The 22,616-nt window shown below is 40.1% G+C and overlaps 1 protein-coding gene across 2 annotated transcripts in view; it reads left to right on the forward strand.

Moving 5' to 3' along the window:
- The first annotated feature begins 5,940 nt into the window (after nt 1–5,940).
- Nucleotides 5,941–22,616, forward strand: part of asap3 (ArfGAP with SH3 domain, ankyrin repeat and PH domain 3) — a 112,639-nt gene continuing 95,963 nt past the window's right edge. Inside the window, exon 1 of one of the 2 annotated variants that reach the window (XM_060934762.1) lies at nt 5,941–6,359. In XM_060934762.1, the coding sequence (XP_060790745.1) occupies nt 6,243–6,359 (117 nt within the window). In that variant the 5' untranslated portion in view covers nt 5,941–6,242. Of the gene's footprint in view, nt 6,360–19,931; nt 20,195–22,616 lie in introns of those variants that run through there. The other variant, XM_060934761.1, reaches the window with a different exon arrangement.

Raw genomic sequence — 22,616 nt, forward strand, 5'->3', positions numbered from 1 at the left:
GGAGAGGGACCATCCGGCTTGTTATCAGTGCACAGCTCAAAAGCAGCATCTGTGATGGTATGAGAGTGCGTTAGTGCACATGACATGGGTAGCTTGTACATCTGGGAAGGCATCATTAATGCTGAATGATATAAACACGTTACAGAGCAACATGCTGCCATCCAGACAGAATCTTTTTCAGGGAAGGCCTTCCTTCTTTCAGCAAGATAATGACAAACTGCTTTCTGCACATATTACAACTGCATGGCTCCGTAGTAAAAGAGTCTGGTGCTAAACTGGCCTGCTGCAGTCCAGACCTGTCTCCCAGTTAAAACATTTGACGCATTATGAAGTGCAAAATACAACAAAGGAGACCCTGAACTGTTGAGCAGCTGAAATTGTATATCAGCAAAGAATGGGACAACATTTCTCTTTCAAAACTACAGCAATTGGTCTCCTCAGTTCCTAAATGTTTACAGAGTGTTGTTAAAAGTAGAGGTGATGCAACACAGTGGTAAACACACCCCTGTCCCAACTTTTCTGAAATGTGTTGCTGACATCAAATTAAAAATGAGCATATATTTTTCAAAAAACAATAAAATTTCTGTTTCAACACTTGATATGTTGTCTTTGTACTATTTTCAATGAACTATAGGGTTTTCATGATTTGCAAATTATCACATTCTGTTTTTATTGACAGTTTACACAGTGTCCCAACATTTTTGGAATTGGGGTTGTATATTTATGCATTAAGAGACACTTCTTCATGTCTTAAAGTAATGATGGATGTCGTTTCTCTTTACTTAGTTGTTTGGTTCTTCATGTAATATGGATTACTACAGTTGTGGATGGAATAGGGCTATTTTATTATTTGCATTTTTATTATTTACTCTTTACTGTTTGATCTCAAACACATTAAAAAGGCAAGAAACTCATCCACTAATGACCTTTTGATGAGACACATCTGTTAATTGAAAAGTATTCCAGGTGACTCCCTCATGAAGCTGGTTAAGAGAATTGCAATAGTGTGCAAAGCATCATCAATATAAACGCTTGATACACTGAAGAATCTAAAATATGAAATATATTTTTTAAACACTTTTTGTTTACTACATAACTCTGTATATGTTCCAGATGTTATTTCATAGTGTTGACATCTTTAGTGTTGTTCTACAATGTCGAAAATACAAAATACATAAAAACCTATGAATGAGTAGAGTAGGGGTGTACAAACTTATAGATAATAGTTTCATGTGTTTGCTAAATGGCAAACGAGGAGTTTGAGGAATGATGTGTCTAACAAACGATTATTCTCCATAATACACTGTTAACTACAGTCGTAACAAACAGTAATATTTTTCACCAACATTCTCCAGCAAACATTGCTGTGAGGTCGATGGTGATCTTTATGGCTGTGGAAGGCTTTGGAGACAAGCAACAACTACTAACAAAACATGTCTTCATGAGAGCTGAAGTGATTTGATTGTGTATTTTGATGTCTTTCATTTTGAAACAGGAATCTGAAGTGCTTGAGTGATTTACATAACAGTCAGTAGTGTTTAAGACACACCGCACCCCCAACAAATCCAAACAAACCCGACATTAGCTTAGCAAACTACACTGTCAGAAACAGGGGTACAGTAGGAGTCTGGTTCTGTACCCTAAGATACAATCTACACTAACGTACCCCTTACGGCTCATTATTGGACCTCAAAGCATTCCTTTTTAGGGCCAAAAAGTTGCATATATGTTCTCAAGCAGTATATACCCTGCTGAAAAATAAATGTGCTAAGTGTACTAAAATTTAGCACACTTTTGTGTACTTGAAGCCACACTAATCATCAATATACTTCAAGTGTGTTTATGATTAGTTAACTTGAGGCATGCTATTTTGGAACAACTAATTTTGTACTAAATATATTTTAATTGTAATTAAATTGTAGAAAAGTGCAACTTGAAGTGTATTTAGTGTACTTTTATGTGCTAAAGTGGAACAACTTAAATGATATTTTGTATACTTTAAGTATATGACTTTATATGTACTAATATATGCTTAATTAGTACTTTGTTTGTATTATAAGTACCTTAAAAATTAGTACACTTTAGAAATTACACATAACTTTCACTTAAAGTATATTTTAGTATAATATATTTCTATAAAGTGTAATATAGTATAATTATTTTAAAGTGTTAAAAGTGTTAGCGTGAAAGCATGATGTTAGTATACTTTTTATATATTTACAAAAAGTACAATTTGTGTAAGTACATTTTCAATATACTATTGAAAATATGAATATACTTTAAATACAATAAAGTACATTTTTTTTTCGCCAGGGTAAAGGGTACAAATAAGTACCTTAGAGGGTCCTGCCCCAGCGACAAGCCATTGTAGCCTTAAAGGTGCAATAATGTACTTTATTTTCTGAGAGTGTGGCTGGACAACAAAGAGATTTTCAACTGCGGAGGATTTCTCTTCACTGCCTTCACCCATGCCTGTATGTTTGTGTTTTTGGAGTATATGTTTGTGTACATGTTCGTATGGTGTACCAGATAAAAATGGAATCGCATTCTCAATCAGTCTGAAGCACAACATAGAAAGACTTTCTGTTACTGAACTCTGAAAAGTGCCGGTAACTGGTGCTTGTTCTACTCGTTTCTAAATGAACACACTACAACTGTTTTCCCCTCAAACAGCAGCTGGAAAAGAAAAAGGAATTACTATATGTGTGGGAAGATGGACAGACAGATAGATGAACCATCCCTGTGTCTGAAATTGCTCACTTGTTCACTACTCCCTACTCCCTATGTAGGTAATTACTATATAGAGGACTATATAGTGAGCTCACTGGTAAAATGAAAAAAAAAAAAAGCCACGCTTTTGGACACTAGTCCATCGTGCTGGTATTTATGTCATTACTGTTACACAATTAAAATGTGCCAGATCAGCCAGCTGGTGAGTTTTCAAAATAATAAATCCGTATTATACTGAGCGTATTTCTCACATTAATCAGTACAAAGTACTTTGTGTCTGCTGCATCTTTCACGTTTTTTTTTAAATCAAGGCTGAATACTTTCTTCTTTGCTGCTGCTTTTTATTAAATCAAATTTGAGACTATTAATTTGATTTCTTTCAGCGTAACCGCAATTCATGATGGGATATACTGCTTGGTTAGTGACCATTGGTTGTACATTACTTTTTGTGATGCATTGTGGGATACTTTGAGTGCACTATACAGGGTGTAAATAATCCTCACTATTGTTGTGGACAGCACTACAAAATGGCGTCCTCATATATATATATATATATATATATATATATATATATATATATATATATATATATATATATTAGTGCTGTCAAAGTTAGCGCGATAATAATGCGTTAACGCGATCTCAATTTAACGCGATTAAAAAAATTAGTGCCGTTAACGCAAATTCTAATTTGGCCCTGCGAGTCACCCGTAGTTCCTGTTGAGGCTTGTCGCGCGCTGCTTCAATAAGAGTACGTGTGAGTGATGGAGAAAGGCATAGACATATAAACATCCTCACCGCCATATTGGATGGGGCAAAGTGGAGATTCTATACCCGTCTCTGGTATAGCGTCTAGACAGTAGCCGAGAATAAAGATGCCTCATTCATGCGCTGCGTTTAACTGTACCAACAGGTTTACCGTCCAAACGAGATCACATGGGATTACCTTTCACAGGTGAGACTGGAAAAATACTTTTCAATACTGTTCCTTCAGTCTTCAGTTTCCCAGCTCATCTCCACCGGGGAGGTGTAGAGTTATAAGCAGTGAGAATTAGATAATACAGCGCCACACTATGATGAACGTTTTTATTTTTGTTATCTGTTTTTTTCTTCTTTTATGGTAAATACTTCTCTTCAAAAGAAACTAATGAAGAGTAAAATAAAACGTTTTTATTTTCACAGTGATATGCACTTTATTTTTCATCCCTTGGTTTTCTCATCTAATATGGAAGTTATGGATGTCAGTGGCTGTGAAAAGACGTGTTATGCTCTGCAATAAAAAAAAAACATTGGTACAAAGCAAGCCCATTCACTTTCTTATGCTGATAAAATTACAATGGTTTTTCATGTGACAAAAATGTGCGATTAAATTGTGATTAATCATGAGTTAACTATGACAGTTGCGACATTAATCGCGATTAAATATTTTAATCGCTTGACAGCACTAATATATATATATATATATATATATATATATATATATATATATATATATATATTAGTAGGGAGTGTGTCTGAACTCACTCCCTACTCACTATACTATAACACTATACTATAAGGAGATATATATATATATTAGTAGGGAGTGTGTCTGAACTCACTCCCTACTCACTATACTATAACACTATACTATAAGGAGATATATATATATATTAGTAGGGAGTGTGTCTGAACTCACTCCCTACTCACTATACTATAACACTATACTATAAGGAGATATATATATATATTAGTAGGGAGTGTGTCTGAACTCACTCCCTACTCACTATACTATAACACTATACTATAAGGAGATATATATATATATATTAGTAGGGAGTGTGTCTGAACTCACTCCCTACTCACTATACTATAACACTATACTATAAGGAGATATATATATATATATATTAGTAGGGAGTGTGTCTGAACTCACTCCCTACTCACTATACTATAACACTATACTATAAGGAGATATATATATATATATATCCTTATAGTATAGTGAGTAGGAAGTGAGTTCAGACACATGGCATGGTTCCTGCTAACAAGCTGCTCCTGTAGGGCAAGACACGCCCCCAGGGGCGGGGCATTCTCGAGAGCAGTTAATTGGACAAACGCATGAGGAGTACAGGATGAGTCATCAGAAGCTGTGGGCGTGTGGAGTGTCAGATACAGCGGGACCCAAACTTTATTAGTTTCTGTGGATAAACGCGCGCGTGGTGTCCGTCACATGACCTGAGGGAGGGGTGCGCGCGCGCTGTGTGCTGAGGACAATAGGCTTTTGTGGGTTTTTCCTCCGCGCGCGCTCTGCAGCCCGGACAACACAAACATTACCACGTGACACCACAACGGTGAGCTCACGAGCGCGCGCTGCTGCAGGGGGAAAGCACAACCGCGCGCGCCTCTCTCTCTCTCTCACACTCGCTCTCTCTGCGCGCGCCTCTCTCTCTCCCTCTCTCTCTCACACTCTCTGCCTCTCTCTCTCCCTCTCTCACACTCTCTGCCTCTCTCTCTCACACTCTCTGCCTCTCTCTCTCCCTCTCTCACACTCTCTGCCTCTCTCTCTCACACTCTCTGCCTCTCTCTCTCCCTCTCTCACACTCTCTGCCTCTCTCTCTCCCTCTCTCACACTCTCTGCCTCTCTCTCTCCCTCTCTCTGCCTCTCTCTCTCCCTCTCTCACACTCTCTGCCTCTCTCTCTCACACTCTCTGCCTCTCTCTCTCACACTCTCTGCCTCTCTCTCTCCCTCTCTCACACTCTCTGCCTCTCTCTCTCACACTCTCTGCCTCTCTCTCTCCCTCTCTCACACTCTCTGCCTCTCTCTCTCACACTCTCTGCCTCTCTCTCTCCCTCTCTCACACTCTCTGCCTCTCTCTCTCCCTCTCTCACACTCTCTGCCTCTCTCTCTCCCTCTCTCTGCCTCTCTCTCTCCCTCTCTCACACTCTCTGCCTCTCTCTCTCACACTCTCTGCCTCTCTCTCTCACACTCTCTGCCTCTCTCTCTCCCTCTCTCACACTCTCTGCCTCTCTCTCTCACACTCTCTGCCTCTCTCTCTCCCTCTCTCACACTCTCTGCCTCTCTCTCTCACACTCTCTGCCTCTCTCTCTCCCTCTCTCACACTCTCTGCCTCTCTCTCTCCCTCTCTCTCTCCCTCTCTGCGCGCGCCTCTCTCTCTCCCTCTCTCTCTCTGCGCGCGCCTCTCTCTCTCTCACACACTCTCTCTCCCTCTCTGCGCGCGCCTCTCTCTCTCACACACTCTCTCTCTGCCTCTCTCTCTCACACTCTCTCTCTCTCTCTGCGCGCGCCTCTCTCTCTCTCTGACCCACTCAGTGTGTGTGTGCGCGCGCGTGTGAGTATGCGGGCGCTGTGTGGTGGCGGCGGTGTCGCGCGCTGCTTTCCCTGAGGATTTATTCAGTGCGGTTCCGGCCGGCGCGTGCTTCGTGTGTGTTTAATTTCATTACTTCAACAAACAAACAAACAAACAAACAAGTTGTGTGAAGAAAGTTGGTCCCGCGGGCCGTGGGGCGCCATGCCGGAGAAAGTCAACATCTCGGACCTGGTGCTGTTGGCGGATGAAGATTCCGCGTCTCCGCGTTTCCAGGCGAAACTGAGCGAGTGTCGGAGCGCCGCCGCCGGGCTGGAGGAGGTGAGTGACCGCCGCGCGCGCCTTTACCTGCGTACCTCAGGGGCGCCATCACCACCAATAACCCCCGCGTTTACACTTTAATATCCATCACCACCACCGACCCCCGGGTTTACACTTTAATATCCATCACCGCCACCAACCCCTGGGTTTACACTTTAATATCCATCACCACCAATAACCCCCGCGTTTACACTTTAATATCCATCACCACCAATAACCCCCGGGTTTACACTTTAATATCCATCACCACCACCAAACCCCGGGTTTACACTTTAATATCCATCACCACCAATAACCCCCGGGTTTACACTTTAATATCCATCACCACCACCAACCCCTGGGTTTACACTTTAATATCCATCACCACCAATAACCCCCGCGTTTACACTTTAATATCCATCACCACCAATAACCCCGCGTTTGCACTTTAATATCCATCACCACCAATAACCCCGCGTTTGCACTTTAATATCCATCACCACCAATAACCCCCGCGTTTACACTTTAATATCCATCACCACCACCAAACCCCGGGTTTACACTTTAATATCCATCACCACCAATAACCCCCGGGTTTACACTTTAATATCCATCACCACCACCGACCCCCGGGTTTACACTTTAATATCCATCACCACCACTGACCCCCGGGTTTACACTTTAATATCCATCACCACCAACAACCCCCCGGGTTTACACTTTAATATCCATCACCACCAATAACCCCCGGGTTTACACTTTAATATCCATCACCACCACCGACCCCCGGGTTTACACTTTAATATCCATCACCGCCACCAACCCCTGGGTTTACACTTTAATATCCATCACCACCAATAACCCCCGCGTTTACACTTTAATATCCATCACCACCAATAACCCCCGGGTTTACACTTTAATATCCATCACCACCACCAAACCCCGGGTTTACACTTTAATATCCATCACCACCAATAACCCCCGGGTTTACACTTTAATATCCATCACCACCACCAACCCCTGGGTTTACACTTTAATATCCATCACCACCAATAACCCCCGCGTTTACACTTTAATATCCATCACCACCAATAACCCCGCGTTTGCACTTTAATATCCATCACCACCAATAACCCCGCGTTTGCACTTTAATATCCATCACCACCAATAACCCCCGCGTTTACACTTTAATATCCATCACCACCACCAAACCCCGGGTTTACACTTTAATATCCATCACCACCAATAACCCCCGGGTTTACACTTTAATATCCATCACCACCACCGACCCCCGGGTTTACACTTTAATATCCATCACCACCACTGACCCCCGGGTTTACACTTTAATATCCATCACCACCAACAACCCCCCGGGTTTACACTTTAATATCCATCACCACCAATAACCCCCGGGTTTACACTTTAATATCCATCACCACCACCGACCCCCGGGTTTACACTTTAATATCCATCACCACCGCCGACCCCCGGGTTTACACTTTAATATCCATCACCACCAACGACCCCCGGGTTTACACTTTAATATCAGCAGCGAGTGTTACAGGTAGAACTGGAACATCTGACCTTCCTGCGGGGTGAGTTTACAGTTTACAGCAGGTTAGAAGGGGATTTGGAGTTTCTGCGGCTCACTGCAGGACTTGGAACAAAGTGCCGACCTTTACTTTTACATAACATGGAGATTTCAGGGCTTAGTAAAGGAGGGAAGTAGTGAAGCTCTTTATTTTATTCACCGACCCATCAAAAACCCACATGTAGATATATCCACAGACATCTACAGACTCTCTCACAAACCTTCACAAAACTCTGTATTATAGATGTTGTGTGTAAAAACAAGGTGTACACTTATGTACAGGTGTCCTCATGTTAAGCTTTAAAGAAGACCATAGTGTCGTCCCAAAAATGAAACTTAAATAGAGCAGCAGCTACAATTATTGACACCTTAACGATCTTTTGGTCGTTGCAAAAGTAGGAAAGACTTTCACTACGTAAACTGTGCCTGAATAATTACTCAAACTTCCACTGGAAAAAAAAATGAGTTGATTCCAGATTACCGAGCGTATCAGATCACGCGACACCGTTCCACAATTATCGACACCCAGATGATTATTTATCTTTAAAGAATCAGTATGTGGTATTAAGTTAACAAAACATAGCTTTTATTTAAAATGTGTTTTCCATAGACTTTTATATTTAGTAAAAAATATCTTTTATATAAATATATCGGTGTCGGTGTTTTACGTAAATGAGGAAGTAATTCTAATGTTTGTAAACAAATGAACTGATAATGTTTAACCTGCATCAGAAAATCTTTTTTTCCACTTTCTACCCGCTTTCTAAGTATTTTTGTAGATCACATTTTATTCATCATTCATCGTTGTTTGTATTAATTTCCAGTTTTGTCGTTTACCAATAAATGTCAACAGGGAATCAACCTTGTAACCACATGAACATCGAGGTCAAAGGTCGCATCTCATTCCTCGAACCAAAATATAAAATGTCTCCTGATATTGTAATATGTGGTAGATATTTACAACAAACTGAAAAAAAATATCTTTTCTGAACGGAAAATTTAATTTTTTATATGCTCAGATTTTAATTCTGATCTATTTATTGCAATCGGATTCCAAATACTCTATAAACATTCCATTCTGTTATAAAAAATTATTATAAATCACAGCACTTTTATTTTTTTAAAGTACTTCATCTCCTTCAACAATGTTACACAAAGATCGATCCATAACAGTTGTAAATGTCGCTTAATCCCACAGGGTGTCGATAATGGTGGACACCGGTGAAAGTGATCACTATTATCGACACCTCACGTGATTCTCAAACGCGCGTTTAGATACAAAATGGCGACTGTCAAATGAAAGAGTCAGAAACAACGTAGGTTTCGACGAAGAGATCACGAAATATCGGTGAATTTGATCAGTAAAAACATGTCCATGATCTTCCCACCATGCTCACCTGCGATGATAACGTCCGGGTTTTCCGAAAAATTCCTGATCGTGCTGAAAAAATTCCATCTCAGGTAACGAGCTGCATCATCAGACAAGAAGATCAAAGGGTGGGGGTGGGGTCTTCCAGCTGATTAATTAACCAATAATAACTGTTGGAACTGAAACTCACCTTTATAAAATTGTTTTTATTGGTAAATCTGAAAAGGTGTCTAATTATGGACTGTCGATAATTGTAGCCGCCGCTCTATTTGCAGTTTTGTTTTGTTTTTTTAAGGTCACTATTTTAAAACTCCTTTCCATTCCAGAGAAATATAATGCAGCGTGTTCTTTCCTATAACATTTTGTGTAGTTGATGAATGATTTAATTTGATGATGTTTCCTTTGAGAAATTAAAATGATGTTTATGCATTTTGTTAATTAATTTGACGCATTTGTCTTGCACGCTGCAAAAATGTGACTTTAATGGAGAAATCATTGATCAGAACAGTGTGTGTTTACAGGCAGGTCGGGAGAAAAAAAAAAAACCTCCTCAGAAACCACAAATCTTTGTGCTGATATCTTCAGGTTAAAGGTTTCTTCATTCAGAGAGGATGATAAAATGCAAATCCAGGTAAATGTGTTGAGGTGTGAGAGTCGTCCAGCTTACTGAAGGCTCGGCAGTAAAACCACCAGCATAAACACGACAGGATGTGTTCTAGATAAACAATCAACAGGGTGGCGTGACTTATCACCCCAAAGTTGATTATTTTCCAATAACAGTATGTCCTGTTCATTTTTATTTCTTAAAGAATGATATGATGTACTTTTTATACGTTTATAGTTACATTTTGTGCTCTAGAATGTCCATAAACCACCGAAGACCACACTGTGTGTGTGTGTGCTGACTGACACTGGAGTCTCCTTCCATAAACGCTCAGTAAACATCTCCTTTAAAGCTGCTGTGAAATTTACTGAAACTGGAATCTTGTGTCTAATAGTGCAGACCTTCGTTAGGATTGTTTAGAGTGTTTGTAATCCGATCCAGCAGGTCTATACTTCAGAAGAACCAATCTAGAAAGCTGATCTTGATCTGCTGCTTCTTTCTTTCTGGTGTGAACATATAAACTGGTTTTAGGTTCTCTCTGGGATGTGGAACATCTCGCACTCAAAAGTCTTCACTCCTAAGGTTTAAGCCGCGTTAAATACTGACCAGTGCTCGTGTCTTCTGTGAATGCCCCGGTGTGATTTATGCTTTTACCCGTATAATTAATGGCTTTCAGAATTTTAAACTTGATCACGAAACCTGATACGTAATGAAAGGTTCGCTTTCAGTTTCCACCACGCTGCAGAAGAGCAGCATGATCGAACATGTTTATATGTAGACAATCAGTAATAAAATATATCCTGTATTATCTTGTCTTTTTTCCCCTCATGTTGTGTTTAGGCTTGAAGGGAGCACACTGTGTCTGAATGTGGAACTGTATTCTGACTTTTTGCATTGTATATATGATTCCTGGCAACATGAGCCAAGAATCCCATGGGGCTAAAGGTGTGTGTGTGTGTGTGTGTGTGTGTGTGTGTGTCCGTTAGGGATTATTTCAGTTCAGTCTCTCGTTACTTCAGTTCCTGATGGGGCGGTTGTGGAATGTGTACTGAGATTACCTGGGCTGGGCTGACTTAACACACTCTGTGTGTGTGTGTGTGTGTGTGTGTGTGTGTGTGTGTGTGTGTGTGTGTGTGTGAAGCATTCTCAAGGTTCTGTCAAAAGGAGGGGGATATCTGGTTATTCTGGAGTGTGTGTGTGTGTGTGTGTGTGTGTGTGTGTGTGTGTGTGTGTGTGTGTGTGTGTGTGTGTGTGAAGCATTCTCAAGGTTCTGTCAAAAGGAGGGGGATATCTGGTTATTCTGGAGAGTGTGTGTGTGTGTGTGTGTGTGTGTGTGTGTGTGTGTGTGTGTGTGTGTAAGAAGGTCAGTTGTTGGCTGGCGATGTGAAGCCTGAAAAGCTGTTTAGGTTAGAGTGCAGCAGAGTTTGTTTTTGTTGAAATTCGATTAAAGCCTTGGAGCCTTTTGAGTCTCTGGGCAGAGGACGTTTGGAAGAGCACACACACACACACACACACACACACACACACACACACACACACACACACACACACACACATGCGTGTGCAGCATGTCTTTGTTTATTATAGAAGTGTGCTGGAAATTGCTTACACAAAATACAAAAATTTCAACATGCGTGGTATTTATATATGATTGCTAATTGCACTCTGTCTTGTACCATCCTGATTAAACAAACTGCACCAAAAAACTATATATATATATATATATATATTTTTTTTTTTACATATTCTGGGCCTTTATTAAATGTTTTAAAATCAGAGAATTATATATATTCAATCTTTTGTGTCAAATTTTAACTGGTATCATATATAATCTGTGCACATTGGAAGAAACACGGTTTACAATCGAGTTATAAAAACACAATGATTAGAGAGAGAGAGAGAGAGAAGTTGTTTTGAAGTTTTGTGCCTCAGGGCTAAATGGATTGAAAGTTATCTCGTTAACCTCCAGTTAGTTTTTGTTAACAAAAATAATTGATATATGGTGAAAAGGAGACTATAATTTTAACAAAAGCCAGAATTTTGAATCCATGCAAATTTCTTCATTTTAAATGATTAAAGCGAGACGGCCTTTCGATTTCATAAAATCGGTGAAATTTAGTTCCGTCTGAAATGTGGTGATTGTGATATCTGTTTATTTCTGTAATATCTCACAAAATATCAGGCCATTCTGTGGCTGGGAAGTTATTTAATTTGAGGGGATTAAAGCAAATAATGTGCATGAAATCACTCGCTTGGCGCAGTCGAGCAGACAGAGGAAGTCCGTGTGCGCATGCGCAGGTTTACCTTCTTCTTCTTCTTTTGGGTTTTATGGCAGCTGGCATCCACAGTGTTGCATTACTGCCATCTACAGGTTTCCCTTTGAGCGTGCACTGACAGTTCCATCATTCTGTCGCTAAACGAACAGCTGATCACACCGAGGTGCTCGCTGAGCGCCCATATTTATTAGTTTGGTCCTGTGTTTCCTTTCCTTCGTATAGAACATAACGTCTTTTCTTCTCGCTTTCTTTCCGTTACTGTAGTCACTCTTTCATGTTTCATTCACACACTCACGTCCTCCATTTTTCTCTCCTGTTTCAAATTTGTATCCCACAATGCCTTGCGTGAACGGGGAAAGCCCACCACGGGATTCATGATGTAGTATCTTGAATTGGGTAATGGTGAAGCAGGAAAAAATAGCAGAGAATTTAGGGCCACGTGGAGATAAATTCATTAATTGTTCTGTTTAAAAAAAAACTAATAAAATTGGAAGTCTGTGATTTAAATTCAGTAGCTTTCGGTCACTAAACAAAAATAATTGGGTGTCGGGGAAAATTCAACCTACACTTGAAAAATCTGAAAGGCAGAATAGCTTTAAGATTTAGTTTTTAATTTGTTCTTCTAAAAGATGAAGTTTAACTTTTTTTTAGAAAAGGAAAAATTGTTTGGCAGTTTGATGGCCTGAGGAAGTTCGTTCCAAATTTGGGTGGTAATGAAAGAAATATTTTCTGTAACTACATTAGTCCTTGAGGGTGGCATGTAAAGATTACTGTGGAAGGAATATCGTGAATTATTCTGTCCACATTCACTGGATATGAGCAATTGCATGTGCTCTGATTGGCTACTCTACTACTACGATATCAGCTCATATACCGTGAGTAGAGAAAAACAAAATGGTGGAGTGTGTTGCTGAACCAACCGAGGACGAAATAAAAACTCTACTCGAAAACAAAACCCCAAAAAATACAAAAAAAAGCAACAAAATATGGAATGAAAGCATTTGATGGTAAGAACGTATTTGATAATGTTTAGCTGGAAGAACCCAGCAGGAGTTTATTAGCCAAGACTTGATCGGTAACTGATTTTTGCTGCTTTCACTTTCCCTTGGCGTGATCAGAGGCGATGAGGCTGGTTATAGACACCAACGTGCTCATACCTTCACGCAAATACTGCGCAGTACAAGTGATGACGTGTGGTACTGAAATCCTGATTGCGAATCCTGTTGAGTGAAACGTTTACACCGTCTTTGTTTACGAGCACGTCACAGAAACGTGTTTGATTTGGTGACGTGTTCTTTGAGGAGATGCTTATTTAACATTTTTCAGAAGGAGTCTCTAATTTCACTGCTTTAACAGTCAGAAGGAAAGATGGAACAACTTTGTGTTTTCTTGTTTGTTTGGGTTTTTTGTCTCATCTCCAGTCGAGAGAAAAAAACAGAGAGAGAGAGAGAGAGAGAGAGAGTGGTGATGGTGTTTATAGCTGCTATAAATGAAGTGATAATAGGGACAATAACAGGGATGTTTTGTGAACTTTCCAGAATCATTAAATGAAATAACTGGGCAAAAAGCATGATGTGTTTTTATCCCCAACTGGCCAAAAGGTCCAAAAGGGGATGATGTCGTGGCGATGTCTGTATGTCCGTCCATCTGTCCATCCGTCCTGGGAAGGGTGCTCCCCTTCTGACATCAACTCCTCTCACAATTTTTGGAGGAATTTCTCGAAGCTTGGTAAAAAGCCTTGTTATATGACGGTAATACGCAGATTGCAATTTAATTTGGTTTGTGAAATTTTTCCCAGAGTTTTGACCCTTGATTAAATAACTTGTACTTTGACAATTTCATGAGGGTGTACGTTCTTCTGAAATCAACTCCTCTCACAATCTGTGGAGGAATTTCACCAAACTTGGCAGAAGGCTTTGTTATATGACAGTTATGCGCAAATTGAAATTTCGTTTAATTTGGGCAAATTTTACCAGAGTTATGCCCTTGATTATTAACAAACTTGTACTTTGGCAATTTCATCAAGGTGTGCTCGCTTTCTGAAATCAACTTCCCTCACAAGTTTTATCCCCCGCTGGCCGAAAAGCCTGAAGGGGGATCATGTCATGGCGATGTCTGTCCGTCCCGGGAAGAGTACTCACCTTCTGAAATCAACTCCTCTCACAGTTTTTGGAGGAATTTTACGAAACTTGACCGGATTCTTTGTTATATGTCGTTAATACGCAGATTGCAATTTTGTTCAATTCAGTCGCATTTTACTGGAGTTATGGCATCGTTGCCAGCGGGAGATATTGTGCTCTCAGAGCACTCTTGTTCTTGAAATAAATGAGATGTTTGTTGTCGTCATTGCAAATTGCTGTAGTATAAAAGGAATAACGTACGTCAGGATGTGACGTTATCAGAAAATAATCATTCTTGGGGTAGTGACTTTTTTTTTTTTGCGTCAGGCTGCACCACATCACCTTGTCATTAACTATTTACTAAACGTCCACTTTTCTGGGAGATTTTGGAGATTTCGGAGTGTAGCTGTGTGGGTTTGTGTTCATTCAGCCATCAGAGCGTTCGTGAGATCAGGCACTAGTGTTGGTGAGGAGGTCTGGGGTTCAGTCAGTGTTCCAGTTCATCCCAAAGGTGTTCAGTGGGGTTGAGTTCAGGGTTCTGTCCAGGACACTCGAGTTCTTCCACTCCAGGCCGTTATTAAAAAATGTTCTGTTTCCGGTCCACCGGCTGGGTGAGTGCCGTTTGTGCGGTTGAATTTTTTTTTTTAACGCCGGTTTTTCGACATTTTTTTCAGGTTTGTAAATCTAAAATCGAACTTGACATTTGCGCATTCCCAGGGCTTTCCACTAAGGCTCATACTAGCCAGCCATGACAAATAAGTAGCCAGCCGGGGGGAGTAAACACAAAATAAACTCCTGTGCATGCAGTTCCCAGGATTAAATGTATTTTCCACAGACCATTTATTTATTCACTTTACTCAAATACAAAGTAAAATGGCAGTAAATCTTCTTTCTTTTCTTGCATATTGCATCATGAGGCGTTCCTGGCTTGTAAATCTCTTATTTTCGGTGCATGACACATTCACGCAGCTGAGCATGCTATGAATTAACAACGACAACGGTCTGCAGTGGGGCGACACAATTACACACTCAGCCAACATTTCTCCATTTGTGTATGAAAATACACTCCAACCACTCAGTTTGGGTTCATTTACAACCAACGGTGTCTTTTGATGCCAGCACGTAATTGAACGAGAGAAGACTGGTTTACTGGAGACAAAATAAGCGTCATCTCTGCTTCTGTTCCCTCCGACGGCCCCGACACACTACTGCCTTCGCCGAGTGCGCACACACACCGCATGTCGGGGCCGCGGATGAGTTACTCTCCCGTGATCAACGAAGTCTGCGGGGAATTTGTGGTTATTATCGGTACAAACAGCGCGAATCACAACTTAAAGGAGTGCGGTTCAGTTTGACATTATTGTCAGTCCGTTAGATAAACATTTAATTTTATTAAAATCGAAAATTAATATTTAGAGCCTGTGGGCTACAAAAATGGTCATTAAAGTAGCCGGCTGGACTTAATTGTGTGGCCGGCGGCCGGCACTTGTGAAAAGCCCTGCATTCCGTGCAGAATATAGAATTGAATCAGCTCTGCGCATGCGCCGTGCGGCACAAAAAAATGGCAGCCACCATGAAGGAAGCAGATCCGGAGTTTTAAATTTTGCTTAAGTGTGAAATCACAAAATGGTATTCTAGCAAACAACAAAATGGTAAAGATTCAGAAAAACAAATCATTCAGTGATCATTTTAATAGTGTAATTTCATCCGAACTCGGCCTAACGCTCGATTTAGAACTACAAAAAGTCCGTGTGTCGGACATTTTAAGTACCTTTGTAAAAGTTTTGCAAATGTTGCAGTCAGCATTTAAAATGCTAACTTAAAGTTTTTGTACAAGTTTCAGTTGATTAAACTGTCATTTTATTAAATGTGTCTGCTTTTGTAATAAAGTACTGAAAGAAAAAGCAAACACAGCATTGCGATTTCTTATCCATCCATAAAAAAAAATCCCTCCCTCCCGACTGAAAATTTTTTTGCTCACCCGGTGGACAGGAAACGGATTTTTTTAAGGATGGCCCCAGCATGAGCAAACCATGTCGTGTTCATGGAGTTTGATTTGTGCACGGGGGCCTTGTCATGTTGGAACAGGTTTAGGCTTCTTGGCTCCAGTGAAGGGAAACTGTCACGTTCCAGCGTGTGCATAAAGACGTTCGATACGATTGGGTGTGTTCACATTTTTTTGGACGGAACACATACAGGTGTGATAGTCAGGTGTCCATGTATTTTTGGCCATGTAGTATACATTTTTATTGGTTCCATTCAAAACTCACGGGGATTAAAATGTTTGCAATCAGTTGTATATGATATTAATGTATGTGTGGGGATTTGAGAGCAATAATCAGGAGTAGAAACGTACACAGCACGAGGAAGCGTCTGTCTGTCAGACTGCTGTGTCTCTGTTACTGATTAGCGTGGCCTTAGATAAACCCTGAAGCTTGTTTTGGAAACAGAAAGATGGCAAAAGATCCAAGGTTAATGCTCAGGGCTGTAAACTGAACGTTTCTGAACAGTCGATTCCGAGCATTGTGTTTTTACAGTATGGTGAAAGGGGTTGAGACTAAACAGGGCTTCCTGTCTACGAAACCCAACGCTAGCACATCTGATCCAGGGGATCATTCCGTTTAACCCACTTTCATTTGTAAAGAAGCAAAATATAGGCTGTCAAATGATCTTTTAATTTTTTCATGAACGTGTTCATTCATAATCACTCACTCCTATCAATCAAAAACTATCAAATTTTCTCAACATTTTTATAAAAGCATGAATAAGTTTTTCCAGAGTGATTAGGGTCTGGGAAGTGCGTAGAGATTATAAAAGCCACTTTTTAAAGGGAAATATTGAAAACATTTCAGAAGTGTAGAGATATAGTGTTCATTGTCAAAGCAGTATGGACTCAATACAGTAAGGTTTCTTCTTTTCTGCATGAATTTTTATGTTTTCCCTTCATTAGCTCGGCTAATTATCTTTATAATGAAAACCAAACTTTTAAAAAGTTGAAATATTATTCTGACAAACCTTTTGAAAAGGTCTGGAATGTATCCAGCAATACTTAACAGTTATTCCATGAAATCGAGTCGTACATGAGGTGACGGCCGTGTAAGCCATGTACGACCAGATTGAGTAGAATAACTGTTTTTTTTTTTATCCACATTCACTGGATTTTGAGAAACAGAGCTTTTTTTTTCTTTTTTTGCAAATACGATAAATAAAAACTTTATACAAAATGTCCGACAAAATCATTTCAGCTCAGGCGGACTTCTTAAAAACCTATCGATGGCTGCATGAATTGACTTTAATGTTGTTGTTTTTTTTTTTGTACAAAGTGCCGTCTTGCTGTCGTGCCGAGGGATAGAATAGCTTTAGACATTTATTTAATTCTTCCTTGGACATTTCAGTTCTGTAATTTTTCAAACTTCTTTGAGTTTTTGAACCAGTCTAAAAAAAGTCAACAAATTTTTAATGCTTAAAGGTGAAGAATGTAAACAAACCGGTAAAATGACCGGAGCAATTTGTGAAAAATGCGATCATCATAATTCTTGAAAAATAAAAGATATGTTCTTACAATCAAATATTTTTATTCCATATTTTGTTGCACTTTTTTTATTTTTTGGGGTTTTGTTTTCAAGTAGAGTTTTTATTTCATCCTTGGTTGGTTCAGCAACACGCGCCGCCATTTTGTTTTTCTCTACTCACGGTATATGAGCTGATATCCTAGGAGTAGAGTAGCTAATCCGAGCGCACGATACTAATATATTACTATAAATACTAATATATTATCTGTTAACTAGAACATGCTAGCTAACTAATGCTAGCTTAGCAACGTCCGCTATCATGTGGCAGAACTCAGCTCGAGTAACGACGTCTCAAATTAAGTGTCGGAGTATAAGCACATTTCTGACTAACCGAAGCAGCAGTGAATACGTTAGTGACAACACACAATATTAACACAAATTATTATTCAAATGATTTTTTACATCGTTTTGATTGGTTGAGTGAAACTGCAACTAACTACCTACAAATAAGTCTGCTCATGCGCAGTTACTTCACACTTCTGTATTTTGAGTTCTATGAGATGTAAATAAAACAGCGATTGCATCCGATTTCTTTATCGTTTGACTCGTTGCATGAAGTTTATAATCAGTATTTCAAAAAAGTTATAGTAATTTGAAAGATAAAACAATTATTGAACTTGGTTTTCACAAAATATCGTGATATGTTAGCGTCTGCCTTCGGCATTGATAAATAATTGCTGCTGGCTCGCTGCTAATAAATCACGATATTTTGTTCAGCCTTGTTGAATAATTCCTTATTGTTGGCCTATTTGTTTTTTAGACTTTTGGTTTTAGCTGTGGTGTTCTAGAAGAAGGACAACATTCACAAAAACATGAGACTGCATTCAACTCTGTTATTGACATAAACACCACCCGGACAAAGCGTAATGGAATGTTCTGGGTGTGCGTCTCAAAGCGTGTTTTTATGTGACCTGTTATGTTTGTGGGTTGACACCAAAACTTGTATCATGTGGGTTGCTAGTGGTGTCACATAACTGGTCCAAGAAATTTATAGTACTTTTTATTATTTTTTTAGCATACAGTGGCATGCAAAAGTTTGGGCACCCTTGCTGAAAATGTCTGTTACTGTGAATAGTTTAGTGAGCAGAAGACGAACTGATCACCAAAAGGCATAAAGGTAAAGACGACACATTTCAGCGTTTTCTGCAAGATTTGTGTATTATTTTTGTTTTGTACAACTGGAAAGTGAAAAAAGAAAAGGAACACCATGTGAAAGTTTGGGCACCCCAATACATTTGAGTTCTCCGGTAACTTTTACCAAGGTTCCAGACCTTAATTAGCTTATTGAGCTGTGGCTTGTTCAAATTCTTCATTAGGAAAGGTCAGATGATGCAGATTTCAAAGCTGTATAAATTCTCTGACTCCTCAAACTTGTCCCTAAAATCAACAGCCATGGGCTCCTCTAAGCAACTCCCTCGCATTCTGAATAATAAAATAATTGATGCTCACAAAGCAGGAGAAGGCTACAAGAACGTAGCAAAGTGTTTTCAGGTAGCTGTTTCCTCAGATTGTAATGTTATTAAGAAATGGCAGTTAACAGAAACAGTGGAGATCAAGGTGAGGTCTGGAAGATGAAGAAAACTTTCTGAAAGAACTGCTCGTTGGATTGCTAGAAAGGCAAATAAAACCCCCTGTTTGACTGCAAAAGATCTTCAGAAAGATTTAGCAGACCCTGGAGTGGTGGTGCACTGTTCTACTATGCAGCGACACCTGAACAAATATGACCTTCATGGAAGAGTCATCAGAAGAAAACCGTTCCTGCGTCCTAGCCACAAAATTCAGTGTGTGAAGTTTGCAAATGAACATCTAAATAAGCCTGATGCATTTTGGAAACAAGTCCTGTGGACTGATGAAAGCAAAATAGAACTTTTTGGCCATAATGTGCAAAGGTGCGTTTGGAGAAAAAAGGGGGCCAAATTCCAAGAAAAGAACACCTCTCCGACTCTGAAGCATGGGTGTGGCTCGATCATGCTTTGGGGTTGGGTTGTGGCACAGGGCGCATTTCATTGGTCGAGGGAAGCATGGATTCGAATAAATACCAGCAAACTCTGGAAGCAAACATCACACCATCTGTAAAAGAGTTGAAGTAAAAAAGAGGACGGGTCCTACAATAAGACGATGATCCAAAACACACCTCAAAATCTACAATGGAATACCTCAAGAGGCCCAAGCTGAAGGTTTTGCCCGGGCCCTCACAGTCCCCTGACCTAAACATCATTGAAAATCTGTGGATAGATCTCAAAAGAGCAGCGCATGCAAGACCGCCCAAGAAACTTGTAGAACTGGAAGCCTTTTGCAAGGACGAATGTGTGAAAATCCTCCAGGTAAGAACTGAAAGATTATTAGCTGGCTACAAAAAGTGTTTACAAGCTGTGATACTTGCCAAAGGGGGGGTTACTAGGTACTAACCATGCAGGGTGCCCAAACTTTTGCTTCAGGCCCTTTTCCTTTTTTGGTATTTTACGCCTGTAAAGGATGGAAATAAAAATATAATCTTGTGGAAAATATGAAAGAAATGTGTCGTCTTTACCTTTATGCCTTTTGGTGATCAGTTCATTTTCTGCTCACTTAACTATTCACAGTAACAGACATTTTCAGCAAGGGTGCCCAAACTTTTGCATGCCACTATAAATACGGATGTGATTGGTCGAGAGATTTGGACTATTTCTTGATAATCACCTCGATCGACTCGGCAAAATGGCGGCCGATCGCTTCGTCACCGTAAGTGAGGAAGAATTACAAATGATGAAAGAAAATTCTGTTACTAAAAGCACTAAAACCGTGAGTTGGCCTAGTGGTTAGCGTGTCCGCCTCTCGATCGAGAGTTCTACTCACGGTCGGGTCGTACCAAAGATCATCATAAAAATGGTACTTACTGCCGTCTGGCAAGGCACACTGCAATACAGATGCGAGTGGGGAGTCAAACTCTCGCGGTTACCAGAGGACCCGCCCCACACTGTAAGCCTAGCTATGTAATAGGCGAGAGGCCGAGGGCTACGGAAACCGAGATCGGCGCCGCCCTACGCGCCACATGGCGTGGGAAGGACTTTGATTAGATTGAAAAGCACTAAAGCTGCTCCAAAGTTTGGTCTGAAATTATTGGAATTGTGATTTATTTTATCGAGTTCAAAACAAAGTATTTTATGTGACTCGGCGTAGATCAGTGACACAAATCTGCGCTGCACCTTTATTACATTTGCATGCTGCTTTTGAAGTTTGAAAGAAATTATTTTTTAAAATAATCACCTGTGTATTTATACTAAAACAATTATCCGTCGCAGGCTCAGTGAATACCGGTGAATAATAACCTCAACTTTGCCTTCGGCGAATAATTGTTAAATAGAGAAAATCAGATGCTTGCATCAGTAAGAGTGGGGAAAACGTGTCATAAAATATTATGCCATGATATTTAAAGGCTTGATTTTATGTACTTGGTATTAGAAACTTGTCTGTAATATAAAATTGCGCTGTCTGTAATTGAGCCGTGACGATCTGAACGGTCAGCTCCGACAGAGTTGGTGTGTATGAACAAGTCGAGTGTGTTTACACCGGTGGTACCAGTGTATCGTGGGTGGTAAACCTGCAGGGCCAGACTGCTTCGTTTACACATTGACGAAAACGCCAGCTGGAACATGTTCGTTTTCTCTTTTACACACATAACCACACCCCCAGATCCTCTCTCTCTCTCACACACACACACACACACACACACACACACACACACACACACACACACACACACACACACACTTTATTTACGGCATACCAGAAGTCAGCAATTGAGATGAAAGTGTCTCTGTATTTTTCCTTCTTTTTATTCCAGCATAAAGCTTGTCTCTCTTATTATTCCGCTCCCTTTTTTCTCTCTGCCTCATACGTTTATCCCCATGTTCCCTCTTTGCTCCATGACTGCAGGCGACTCCAGTAGAGTACTGTCTAACATTTGAATAAGAATAATAGTGTGTTTTTTGTTTTTGTTTTTTCTGTTGTAAGCTTGCACACTACCAGACACGCCTATTCATAGATTTCTTCTATTTATATTATTTTCTACTGTTTTAGGATAATAGTGAATACATTAAAGCTATGCAGCCTTTCGATTTCATAAAATCAGTGAAATTTAGTTCAGTCTGAAATGTGGTGATTGTGATATCTGTTTATTTCTGTAATATCTCACAAAATATCAGGCCATTCTGTGGCTGGGAAGTTATTTAATTTGAGGGGATTAAAGCAAATAATGTGCATGAAATCGCTCGCTTTGCGCAGTCAAGCAGACAGAGGAAGTCCGTGTGCGCATGCGCAGGTTTACCTTCTTCTTCTTTTGGGTTTTACGGCAGCTGGCATCCACAGTGTTGCATTACTGCCATCTACAGGTTTCCCTTTGAGCGTGCACTGACAGTTCCATCATTCTGTCGCTAAACGAACAGCTAATCACACCGAGATGCTCGCTGAGCGCCCATATTTATTAGTTTGGTCCTGCGTTTCCTTTCCTTCGTATAGAACATAACGTCTTTTCTTCTCGCTTTCTTTCCATTACTGTAGTCGCTCTTTCACGTTTCATTCGCACACTCACATCCTCCATTTTTCTCTCCCGTTTCAAATTTGTATCCCACAGTGCCTTGCGCGAACGGGGAAAGCCCACCACGTGATGCATGATGTAGTATCTTGAATTGGGTCATGGTGAAGCAGGAAAAAATATTGGAGAATTTAGGGCCACATGGAGATAAATTCATTAATTGTTCTATTTTA

This window comes from Neoarius graeffei, chromosome 11 (assembly GCF_027579695.1).
Source record: "Neoarius graeffei isolate fNeoGra1 chromosome 11, fNeoGra1.pri, whole genome shotgun sequence".
NCBI classification, from domain to species: domain Eukaryota; kingdom Metazoa; phylum Chordata; class Actinopteri; order Siluriformes; family Ariidae; genus Neoarius; species Neoarius graeffei.